The sequence below is a fragment of the Lipotes vexillifer genome, unplaced genomic scaffold (assembly GCF_000442215.2).
Source record: "Lipotes vexillifer unplaced genomic scaffold, Lipotes_vexillifer_v1.1 scaffold1439, whole genome shotgun sequence".
NCBI lineage: Eukaryota > Metazoa > Chordata > Mammalia > Artiodactyla > Lipotidae > Lipotes > Lipotes vexillifer.
In genome coordinates this window covers 822,344-834,617 of record NW_006785059.1, presented here as the reverse complement: position 1 = coordinate 834,617, position 12,274 = coordinate 822,344, and the positions used below count along the sequence as shown (strand labels likewise).

Sequence of the window (12,274 nt, the reverse complement as noted above, 5' to 3'; positions counted from 1 at the left end):
GCAGCCTGCTCTCCAAGCTGCTGGCCCCGAGGGCCCCGGTGGTGGAGGCGGCCAATACCACCGAGGGGTCGGTTAACGCCTCTCTGTCCGACAGCCTTCCCTCCCGGGGGATGGGCAGCTCAGGCCACAAGACACCGTTTCTCCTGGGCTCTGGTCTTCTGCTCAGCGTGGCCCAGCACGTGGTGTTTGTCCTCCAGATGGACTGACTGTGCCACACTGGGGTGGCCCAGATTGCCTTGCCGGGCAAGGAAGTTTAGTTAACTGGGCTTGATGGTGGTTGGTGTGGGGAGAGGGGAACAGGATGGGGGCGGGGGGTGAAAATTACAGCGGAGGGTAAAAGGAACAGTTTGCCTCCAGAGATGGCCCTGGGAAGAGGAGGACCCTGGGAAATGCCATGTGTGGGAGGGGGGAGATTATGGATTTCTGCTCCTGTCACATGGGCATAATTGGAAAAGAAGCAAGAAGGAACATGTGCCTTCTGGTGAGAAGACTAGGAATTGGAAGTTTCTAGGGCTACAGGGCTCCACTCCCATCCCTTCCCCCCATCTTCCAGGAAACTGGGCCTGCATGCCTGAATTAGAGTTAATCCAAGTACTAAAAACTGTGCCAGTTCTCCTGGTGGGGCAACCATTAAGCCCAATCCCTGGAGCTTCCCTGGTGGCGCAGTGGTTATGAATCTGCCTGCCAGTGCAGGGGACACGGGTTCGATCCCTGGTCCGGGAAGATCCCACATGCTGCGGAGCAACTAAGCCTGTGTGCCACAACTACTGAGCCTGTGCTCGAGCCCGTGAGAGCCACAACTGCTGAGCCCACGTGCCACAACTACTGAAGCCCGTGTGCCTAGAGCCCGTGCTCTGCAACAAGAGAAGCCACCCACCGCAATGAGAAGCCCACGCACCGCAATGAAGAGTAGCCCCCGCTCGCTGCAGCTAGAGAAAGCCTGCATGCAGCAACGAAGACCCAATGCAGGCAAAAATAAATTAAAAAAAAATGTCCAATCCCTTTGTTTCCTACTACAACCCTCCTTCCCCACCCCCAGGAGCCTGGGGACAGTAGGGTCCAGGAAGATGGGTGGGACAGGAGAGAAGGGCGATGGAAAAGGGACTTAGACCCAAGGTGGTGGCAGTGATTCATGCGGTCTGAGATGTGTTAGGGGGTGTTTAAAACAAAGAATCATTTCATTTACTCCACAGCTATTCCCAGGGGTGGCCTTAGCTGCAAAGGAACTTTACGGCAGCGTAGGGAAAAAAAGAGGAGGGGGCATTGTCTGTGGATAAATACATTTCTAAAAGTACTACGATTAAAAACAAAAAAAGATTAAAAAGGTTTCTCTTCTGCAGGACTTTTCAAGAGTCTTTCATATGCAGACATGCATTGTGACTCTCCCAAGGAGGCCACAAAATCCTCTTTCCTGTTTTGTGGGAAGAGTGTCCGAAAGACACAGAGATGCTGTTAGTGGGGCAGGGAGTCTCCAGCTTGGATGATCCCATTAGGTGTGGGAATCATTATGGGCTGCACACTTTGGGGCTGACTAACGGGCCAAGAGGAAAGGAGGCAGCCAGTAGCTGAGAAGGGGGGCTGAGCGATTTCTCAGGATGGGAGGTGGCCAACTGTAAGCCCCCAGGCCTGAATGCCAGAGTAGAGGCTGTGTGTCTGCTACATAACATGCTAAAGCCGCCCTCCACACACATGTAACAATGACTGCCTTTGTCAACATCCTGGCAATTCCTAATCTGAATGTCCTCTCTCTGTATTTGAAGGGGTGTGTTTTCAAAGACCACATGGATTCAGGGTGTGCTGAGCTGTCAGTTCTTCAAGGTCATAGTGCTTCTTCTGTGTCTCTAGGTAAATACAAACTATTAGAAATGTTGCAGAAAGCACCACTGATTGCAGGAGTGTTCAAATGGATTGTGACCATTAGTGGTCATCAACTCAATTTAATGGGTCACAACCAGCATTTTAAAAAACAGGATAGACTCTAATGCCCAAATCCAAGAGGTAGATTGCTGTGTATAGAAGGAAGTTAATCTCCTGTCTTCTGCAGCACACAAGCTGCTATTTTTATCTTCAACAAAACACACTCTGATATCAGTATTGTGAAAATATTTGGCTGATGTAGATGTGATCTGAGTGGTAATATCCTTTATTTGGTATTGCCCAGAGCAGAGCATATCACAATAATAAGTAAGGTGGGGACTTCCCTGGTGGCGCAGTGGTTAAGAATCTGCCTGCCAATGCAGGGGACATGGGTTCAATCCCTGGTCCAGGAAGATCCCACATGCTGTGGAGCAGCTAAGCCCGTGAGCCACAACTAATGAAGCCCGTGCGCCTGGAGCCCGTGGTCCGCAACAAGAGAAGCCACTGCGATGAGAAGCCACCTCAATGAGAAGCCCACGCTCTGCAGTGAAGAGTAGCCCCTGCTCACCGCAACTAGAGAAAGCCCGTGCGCAGCAATGAAGACCCAACGCAGCCAAAAAAAATTAAGTAAGTAATGTGCATGTTACCACATTATGTTCAAATTTCACAACTGTGTATAGCAAGGCTGCAGCAAACAAACTTCTCAAATATTAGCAACAGTTTAGAGAAAGATTGAGGAAGAACAGGAGTCTCTGAGCAGAAGGAAAGGAAAAGAAAGAACAGAGAAGAAATGTTTGGCATCAGCCAATATTTTCTAAACCGGTAATTAGTTGTCTGAGATTGGGAGGTGGGGCGGGAGCTCAGGCAGGGGATGGGAAATATATCAAGAAACACTTTAGCCTTATAAAAATTCTTAACTCCTGAGTCATGGAAATATTAAAGGAATTTACCAATCAAAAAAAAAAACAGAAAAGTCACAGAGCATCACATGTAATATTATAAGTATTGTTTTGCGGAACTGTTAATCTGTATGCATTTGTTCAGATTATATATGTGTGTGTGTGTGTGTGTCTGGATTGCTGCATATTTATACTTTATTGTGGCTTATCGTTAAAAAAGTTTGAAAGTCACTAATCTGGAACATGCATGGTTCTTTTTTTTTTGCGGTACGCGGGCCTCTCACTGCTGTGGCCTCTCCCACTGCGGAGCACAGGCTCCGGACGCGCAGGCTCAGTGGCCATGGCTCACGGGCCCAGCCGCTCCGCGGCATGTGGGATCTTCCCAGACCGGGGCATGAACCCACGTCCCCTGCATTGGCAGGCGGAATCTCAACCACTGCGTCACCAGGGAAGCCCCTGAGCACCTTTACATATGTACTATATTTGCGTTCTCTCTCTCTCTCCATATTGTTATCATTTCTCACGAACAGTTTGAGTTAGTTGTAAACATCATGACCCTTTACCCCTACATACCTAAGTGTGTATTTCCTAAGAGCAAGGACTTTCTCTTATCCATGATGCCATTATTACAATCAGGAACTTTATCATCGGTAGAATACTATTATTTAAAATATACTCTATACTGAAATTTCAAGTTGTCAAAATGATTTTTTAGGCAGTCCTTGTTTTTCCTATGGGTGGAAAATGAGGTCCCTAGCTCGTGGCTTGTACTCATTTGATCACAGTACTCAAAATTCTTAATTCGTTGGTTGATTTTAATGTTTCAAAATGAATTCGTTCTCTGAATGTCTTAACTTTTCAAGTGTGAGAACAAGATGAGGTCAGAAATGTTGTTTGCTCAAACTGTATGTTGTGGCCATGGTAACTGAGTCGTGAGAACCCTGGAGGCGAGATCTCTGCATTGAGTAACCATGGGAGTCCACAGCAGACCTGCAGCCTGTGTTACTGAGGAACAAGGTGCCACCTTGGGAGGAATGTCCTTCCTTTCATTCGGAGTGGGTTCCTGAGAGTCAGCTGCAAAATGCTGCTCCAGGTCTGCCTGGGTAGTTAGATGGTGAGCTTTTTACTGAACATTTGTTTGGCTTAAAGTTTCTGAACAAGTATCAATGCTGATGTAGCCTCCGGGGAGACAGATTTTTATAGAGCTACCCAGCCCAGTAGAATTCTGGGAACGTGGGAGTTACTTTCCAAACAGATCCAGAGTTGCCTGGAATGAGTTCCCAGTCAATGGTGGCCATTATGAGCTCTCATGAGAGAAAGGGGAGTGGAGAGTTCCCAGTTTTGAGTTCATTAAGTTTCTCACCCCATCATTGGCTATTTAGTACCTTGGGAAATGTTAAGGTACTATGGATTCTGCTAAGCAAATCTTTGTACCCGTCAGGATGGATGACATTATGCTGTGGTAACAAACAACCACCAAACTTCAGTGGCTGACTGAGGGTTATTTCTTGCTCATGCTACATGTCCAACATGGACTTATTAGGGGGGCCCTGTGCACTGTAGCCACTCAGGGACCAAGGCTGAAGAAGGATCTGCCATTTGAGGACATTGTTATCCAAACATGGGCTCTAGGGTTTGCTGCAACAGAGAAAGCAAGCTTGGGAGAATCATCACTCTTAAATGCTTTCACCCAGATGTGACACATGTTGCTTCTCATAATGTTTTATTGGCCAAAAATGTCACATAGGGACTCCCCTGGTGGTCCAGCGGCTAGGACTCCATGTTCCCAATACAGGGGACCCAGGTTCAATCCCTGCTCAGGGAACTAGATCCCACGTGCTGCAACTAAGAGTTCGCATGCCGCAACTAAAGATCCCGCATGCAACGAAGATCCTGCACACCTCAACTAAGACCCGGTGCAGCCAAATATATAAATAAATATTTTTTAAAAATGTCACATGGCCACACTTCACCAAGGCAGGGAAGTATGGTCTCCCCATGTGCCCAGGAGGAGGGGGAGAACTGGGAATATTGGTGAACACTGGCAATGTTCCAAAGCACTAGAGGCTCCAGGCAGGTCACCTGATAGAACCAAGCCTGGACTGCTCAGAACTGTAAGAAGAAATAGAGGCTTGCGGGGGCAATCCGGTGAGCAGGCCACTAGCCCCAGCCTTTCTCTCCTCCCAGCACCCCAACTAGGCTTTGAAGACAGTATTTGCTTTAGCCAATAGGAATGCTGTGGCCTCACTGTATTGGTTCTTTCAGGAAAGGGGAGAGAAAATGTAGAGACAAAAGGTTCATATTTTCCCCTTTGTTTTCCATGCAAAGACTCAACTTGCAGTATTAAAATCCCTGGAAGCTTGATCTTTGGAAAATTCCCTCTCAGAAAGCTCCCTGGCTGTTTTGAAGAGGTCTCCCTGTGGTGGTTTCACAAGGATGGTCAACAGCCCTCTGGTCCACCCACCTTTGTCAGGCCACCACAGTGTTACCTTCTGGAGGACACCGTCTGCTGGGCCCAGCTGTCCTGGGCTGTTGCTTCCCTCTGCCATCTCTACCCCAATCTCAAGGGAGGGGACCCTACTCTCTTCTCTGATCCTCTGGCCCTAGGACAGCTTATGCCCTCCCGCTAAGTCCCTCACAGCACAGAAGATCGCAGCAGCTGAGAAGTGAAGGAGACCTGATGTGGCTGTTGATAGACCTGATGTGACTGTGCCCTCAAGGGCCCCTGCGTCTTAGCTGGCTTAACTCCCTCCCCTACCCACACGCTGGAAACGCCCAGGCCTCCCTGTTTCTGAGACCAAACTCCCGGGGAGCTTTTTTCTTGTCTCCCAGGGTGGGGTCCATCAGAACCAAAGAGGCCAGTCAAGTCCGATCCTCAGCCTGTGTGCCTGCTTGCTGGCCAGTCCCTTCCTCCCCCCAGCTCCATGGGGTCAGAAAACTGCTGCTCAGAGCTCCGAATGAACAAATAGTTCTGGAAACACCAGTTAGCCTCAAGTTGCACAAAGTAAAGTAACATTTCTCTCCAAAGAGCACCAGTATCTGGGAGACTGGGAGACACAGCTCAGAAAAAAATACAGCAGTCCCCCTCCTTTTAAAGTGTTACATGTATGGGGACTTCCCTGGTGGTCCAGTGGGGAAGAATCCGCCTTCCAATGCAGGGGACGTGGGTTCAATCCCTGGTCGGGGAACGAAGATCCCACGTGCTGTGGGGCAACTAAGCCCACGCGCCACCAGTACTGAGCTCACGCGCCTCAACTAGAGAGAGAAAAACCTGCACTCCACAACTAGAGAGAAGCCCGCACGCCGCAACGAAAGATCCCACATGCCTCAATGAATATCCAGTGTGCCGCAACTAAGACCCGACACAGCCAAATAAATATTTTTTTTAAAAAGTGTTACATGTATGACCAACGTTTCTTTAATCTTGTAAGATACTCCCTTTTTCTGTTATCAAACAGGACTCTTCACTTCCCCCTCTGAGACTGTGTTCAGGTTTCCCCCAAGAACGAGGAGTAGGTCCTGCCTTTCTGTTTGCACTGGGCCCCATGTCTTCACAGAGTAGAGGACTCTTTCCTAGAGGCCCACCCAAGTCTCCACCCCAGGGAGCAGAAACTGCTTGTGACAGTAAGTAAGTGTTCTGGGTTCCAGAAGTCCAAGAGTCTCATCTCCATCCTGTTCATTGTGTTGGCTGGGATGTGTCTCTGCACCTACTGGTTCTCCTGGGTGATGTATGTGGGGCTTTCGCATGGCGTTGCGGCCAGCGTGGTCAAGAAAGGCCAAAGGGGGGCTTCCCTGGTGGTGCAGTGGTTGAGAGTCCGCCTGCCAATGCAGGGGACACGGGTTCGGTGCCCCAGTCCGGGAGGATCCCACATGCCGCGGAGCGGCTGGGCCCGTGAACCATGGCCACTGGGCCTGCGCGTCCGGAGCCTGTGCTCCGCAACGGGAGAGGCCACAACAGTGAGAGGCCCGCGTACCGCAAAAAAAAAAAAAAGAAAGGCCAAAGGGGACAGGAGTCAGGCCAGGGGAGGTGGTATTTTCATGTTTTATACATCAGTAACAACTAGATCTCTGCTCCCTGCCCTCTACATACACATGCACTCACAGGGGCTGAGCTCATTGGAGGAGTCATGAGCAACCCCTCGTCTTAGAGCTCTTTGGCATCTGTCTATCTGTGGCCTGGGGTGCAAAGCTGGAGTGAAACATGGCCCCTCCATGGTGAGCCTGGCCAACTTCAGTTGCTGAATGAATGTTGCTTATATTCCTTCTGTTTGTGTTCCAGGCACAGAAAATTCAGAAGCACTTAGACAAACATTTGCACTTTTTAAGGGAGTTCCCTTGAAATGTGGCTGACTTTTGCTACTGTGCTCCTGAGAGGAGAAAAAGAGTTTTTGTTCACAGCCAGACTGAGTGAAACGCCAGCTTGCAGAGAGGCCCGTGGAGGGCACACTGCTGTGGTTCCCAGTGGCCTAGCAGGAGTTCTGTCTGCCATACCTGACCCATGGCTGAGGCCCACTTGTGGCTCACTCATGATCCATTAGTGGGTCATGGCATTGGTAGTGGCAACCAGCATTAAAAAATAATAGTGACAAAGTAGATGGGGAAACTTCAGCATGCATCACAGATAGTAAGAAAAGTATTATTTCATTAAACTTTGCTTCAGTTATATGTGTGTATGTGTATACTGGAACCCAATATAAAAATGTATCTCTCATTGGGGGTCACAGTCGTAGATATTTGAAAGCCAGTATCGTAGATCACTTTGATTCCTTAGTTGTTTTCAAAGAGCCTGGGGTTGAAAGTAAAGTGCAGGACTCTGTTTTGTTGATTAATTTTCTCCCAGCCAATTTGTTTTCTTGCACCACCACTAAAAAGTGGGCTTAGCCTTATTTATTCCCTGTTTAAAGACCTCGTTAGATCAAAAGAAGCCAGACTGAGCATTTTGAAGAGCGCCTGGGCAATTAGGAGTTAGAATCGAGGTGCTCTTTGATGGGCCTGAAGAGGCAGGGTGAAGTGGTGAGCGCAAACCAGGCGGCTAATGGGTGTGGGGCTCCTGCAGTGAGGTTCTGTAGAGGCCTGCAGAGCACTAACGGCTGTTCATTTAATAAATTAATAACTAGTAATGAGAATGTCTTTGAAGGACCCTCTTGGTGTCTCGCAGTGATATCTATTATTAAAGCATCTAGTAAGATGAAAAAAAAAAAATCCCCCAGGGTAAATGATTGAGATTGTGATCATTTAGGAAAATCCTGCTCTGTCACCTCAATGCCCTGTTCCTAATATTCTATACAACTGCGTTTATAAGATGTTTCTAATTCTACTCCAAAATGCTTGTTGCTGTGGAATTCAGATGGGTGCCATTATTGACTATTATGTGTCAGAGTCAGTGCCTAATCGTCTAATTCTCTCATTCAGGCATTGTTATCTCCATTTTACAGATGTAGAAACTGAGGTCTAGATAATTAAGTGACTTGCCAAAGTTCCAGAGCTAGTAAATGGCAAAACTTGGATTTGAGTCCAGATCTCTAAGCTCCAGACCCAGAGTAAACTTCCCTGCCTCTAGATCGTGATGTGACATTTTTCACCTCTGGAAACTTTTCTCTTCTGGAGATAATAGTTGAAGTTCAGAGGAAATGACTTGAAAAAAAGATACCAAGAGAATTGTACACCATGACCAAGTGGGATTTATTCCAGGTATGTAAGGCTGGTTGAACATTTGAAAATCAGTGTAATCTAACATATCAACGAACTAAAGAAAAAAAAATCATATAATCATGCTAGTTGGTACAGAAAAAGCATTTGGCAAAATCTAATGACCATTCATGATCAAAACACTCAGCATGTTAGAAACAGAGGGGAATGATCCGAACTTGATAAAGAAGCATTTAGAAGAAATCTACAGCTAATATCATGCTTACTGGTGAAGGACAATGCTTTCCCATAAAATCAGCAGTAAGGTGAGGATATCCACTCTCACTACTTCTATTCAACGTAGTACTGGAAATTCTAGCTAGAACAATAAGTTAAGAAAAAGAAATAAAAGGCATACATATTTGAGAGGAAGAAATAAAATTGCCCTTATTTGCAAATGACATGATTTGCTACACAGGAAATTCCAAATAATATACCCCAAATTCCTAGAACTAATAAGTGTATTCAGCAAGATCACAGGAAACAAGATCAATACACAAAAATCAATCATATTTCTTTTTTTTTTTTCTGGCTGCGTCGCACGACATGTGGGATCTTAGTTCCCCGACCAGGGATTGAACCTGCGCCTGCTGCACTGGAAGCGCGGACCGCCAGGGAAGTCCCCATATTTCTATATATTAACAATGAACACGTGGAAATATAAATTTAAAAAACAATGCCATTTACAATCACTCCAAAGAAAAATATTTATGTATACATTGAACAAAACATGTACAGCATCTGTGTGAAATGCTGATGAAAGAAACCAAAGACCTAAACAAGACTCACTGTGTTCATGGACTGGAAGACAACATTTAAAGATGTCAGTTCTTCCCAAATTGATCTAGGGGAGTTGCTGGGGAGGAAAAGTTTCCCTCTACCCTGCAAGGTTCTTCTGGCTGGTCTAAGAATTAAATTGACATGAGACAGAGTAATAGGAGAAAATCAAACAAACGTTTGACAAACATGTATACCTGGGAGAGACCCAGGAGAACTGAATAACTCACCAAAGTGGCCAAAGCCCTCACCTTAAATACCATCTTCAGCTAAAGACAAAAGAGGATGTTGAGGCTGGGGTGGGGGGGTATCAGGTGTGGGAGAAGAGCAGGAAAAGCAGAGTAAACAAAGGTAATGTTGTCATGCAGATTTAAGTCCTTACCTTCTCCACTGATAAGAGTTTCTAGAGGTAAGGTCATCCCCCTCTTCCTGGTACTGTGTGGAGACACCCTTATAAAAGAGATTTCCTTTATACATGTAAATGTCTCTTACAAAAAGGTAACTTCGACTTGGATTTCAGGGTGCCTCCCATGTCTGCTGTTTCTTAAAATATCACCAATCTAAAATAATCTTTATGCCAAAGAGACACATTTTGGGGCGGCACATTTTGCCCTCCTACAGAGTAATGTGATCTCTATCACAGTCTCAGCAAAGTCCTTTGTAGACATAAGACAAGCGTCTTTAAAATTTATACAGAAAGGGGGCTTCCCTGGTGGCACAGTGGTTGGGAGTCCGCCTGCCGAGGCAGGGGACACGGGTTCGTGCCCTGGTCCTGGAAGATCCCACATGCTGCGGAGCGGCTGGGCCTGTGAGCCATGGCCGCTGAGCCTGTGCGTCCGGAGCCTGCGCTCCGCAACGGGAGAGGCCACAAGAGGGAGAGGCCCTAGTACCGCAAAAAAAAAAAAAAAAAAAAAAAAATTTATACAGAAAGGCAGAGGCCAATCTTGACAAAGAAGGGTAAAGTGGGAGGAATCACTCTATGTGAAGACTTAAGTCTTACTCTGTAGCTACAGTAATCAAGAGAGTGTGGCATTGTCAGAGACAAGAGCATAGAAACATAGATCAATGAACAGAACAGAGAACCCAGAAATATACCCACGCAATTAGGCTCGGCTCATTTTTGACAAAAGTGCAAAAGCATTTCAATGGAGGAAGGATAGCCTTAACAAATGGTGCTGGAGCAATTGAACACCCACACGCAAAAAAATGAACCTAGACTTAAAGGCCACACCTTATACAAAAATTAACTCAAAATGAATCTTGGAATGAAATGTAAAATATAAAATTATAAAACGTTTAGGAAAAAAGTCCTTGGGGTTTACGACTAGGTTAAGTTCTTAGACTTGACATTGTCAGGGAGGAAGAAAGTCAAAAGAGGATGTTGGGGACAGTGGTTTGGGACTTCAAGGGCAGTGGAGGGGGGCAGGCAATTCACAGGAGATGGAAAAGCACTGTTTGGTAAATAAATGTTTGCTGGGCCATGCAGACAGTGGGACACAGGAATTTTAACAGACTTTGCTAGGTTCCTCCCTGTCTTCTCACCTAGTTCATACTGTAGTTATCTATGGTGATAGCTCCCTTCCTGGAACAGGTCCTCTATCTAAATCCTTTTAGGCAGTTAGGGGGTTGGTCAGAGTTTCTTCCTGAGTCTTTGGGGGCCTTAAATAATCAGCCTACATCAATCCTCATGCCAAAGAGACACAATTCAGGGTGCTGTTTTTTTTTTAACATCTTTATTGGAGTATAATTGCTTTACAATGGTGTGTTAGTTTATGCTGTATAACAAAGTGAATCAGCTATACATTTACATATATCCCCATATCTCCTCCCTCTTGCGCCTCCCTCCCACCCTCCCTATCCCACCCCTCTAGGTGGTCACAAAGCACCGAGCTGATCTCCCTGTGCTATGCAGCTGCTTCCCACTAGCTATCTTTTTTTTTTCATTCTAAGTTATTTTATTCCAGATGATCAGTCAATCTTCCATTTACTCATTTTTAGGGAAATAAATATGAGCCTTGATTTTTTTTCATTTGTTTGCGTTTTGTTGTTTGAAAATATTTTACCTTGCTTAATTTTCAAGTCAATTAAGAGCATATTAATGAGTCATAATGGTCCAAATTGTAATATTATAGAATAGTTCTGCAAATGATGCTTTTTCCATAATGGGTTTTGTTCTATCGGGACTTGTAGAAAGGGAAATAACAAATAATAACAACAACAGAAAGAGTGTCAAGGTTGAGTTCCTTTGTTTTCCTAGAAATGTCTGAATTCTATAATTGAAATTGCTATTGGTATTGATTTCATTGTATATATAATTACATGTTATATACATATTGTATAGTATAATGTTATATATGTTATAGTGCATATAACGAATATATGTTATATTATTTTGCTGTAATTAATGATAATATTCAACAAGTGTTTAAGATTTGAATTTCCAACAAATATTTACAGGATAGCCATAAGCTAACTTTTGCTAAAAATCTCCTTCCAAGTCTGTAGGGCTGTCCTTTCTTCTGCCCTCTTAAATACTACAGGTAATGACTGGTTGAGAACAGCATAAATTTATATCATTTCTTTTAAGGAATAGTAAATTATCCAAAAATGGGAATGAAATAATGCTTACAAATTATTTGTATCCCATATATAAAGATAGAACACAAAATCAAAATTTATGTCATGCCAAACATAAAGATTCTAAAAGAATTTTGTTGAAGTACAGAAGTAATTCATTTGTTAGCAGAAGTCATATTTTTTTTTATTCAAACAGAAAGTCACAAAAATTATAATCATCCTCATCAGTTCACTCAGTCCCATGTAATTAACTTTTTTTATCTTGATCTTTTTTTAGCAATTTTATGAATTCATCAGTTTTCCATTAGAGTTCTGAAAATGCTTATTCATTCAGTTCAGCAGTATAGTCAGTTACCAGAAAACTGTGCTTGTCAGAGTCTTTTCCCTGAATTCCTTGAAGATGAAACCCTTTTACAGGAACATTTTTGCAAAACCAACAGAGTACACCCAGAACTGTCTGTAAATAACAAAAGACT

The 12,274-nt window shown here is 44.9% G+C and overlaps 1 protein-coding gene across 1 annotated transcript in view; it reads left to right on the top strand.

The window, feature by feature from the left end:
* NYX (nyctalopin) overlaps window positions 1-206 on the top strand; it is a 19,448-nt gene extending 19,242 nt beyond the window's left edge. Inside the window, 1 exon segment of the mRNA XM_007457195.1 lies at window positions 1-206. This exon segment is cut by the window's left edge and continues 11 nt beyond it. Within this exon segment, the coding sequence (XP_007457257.1) occupies window positions 1-206 (206 nt within the window).
* The last annotated feature ends 12,068 nt before the right edge of the window (window positions 207-12,274 follow it).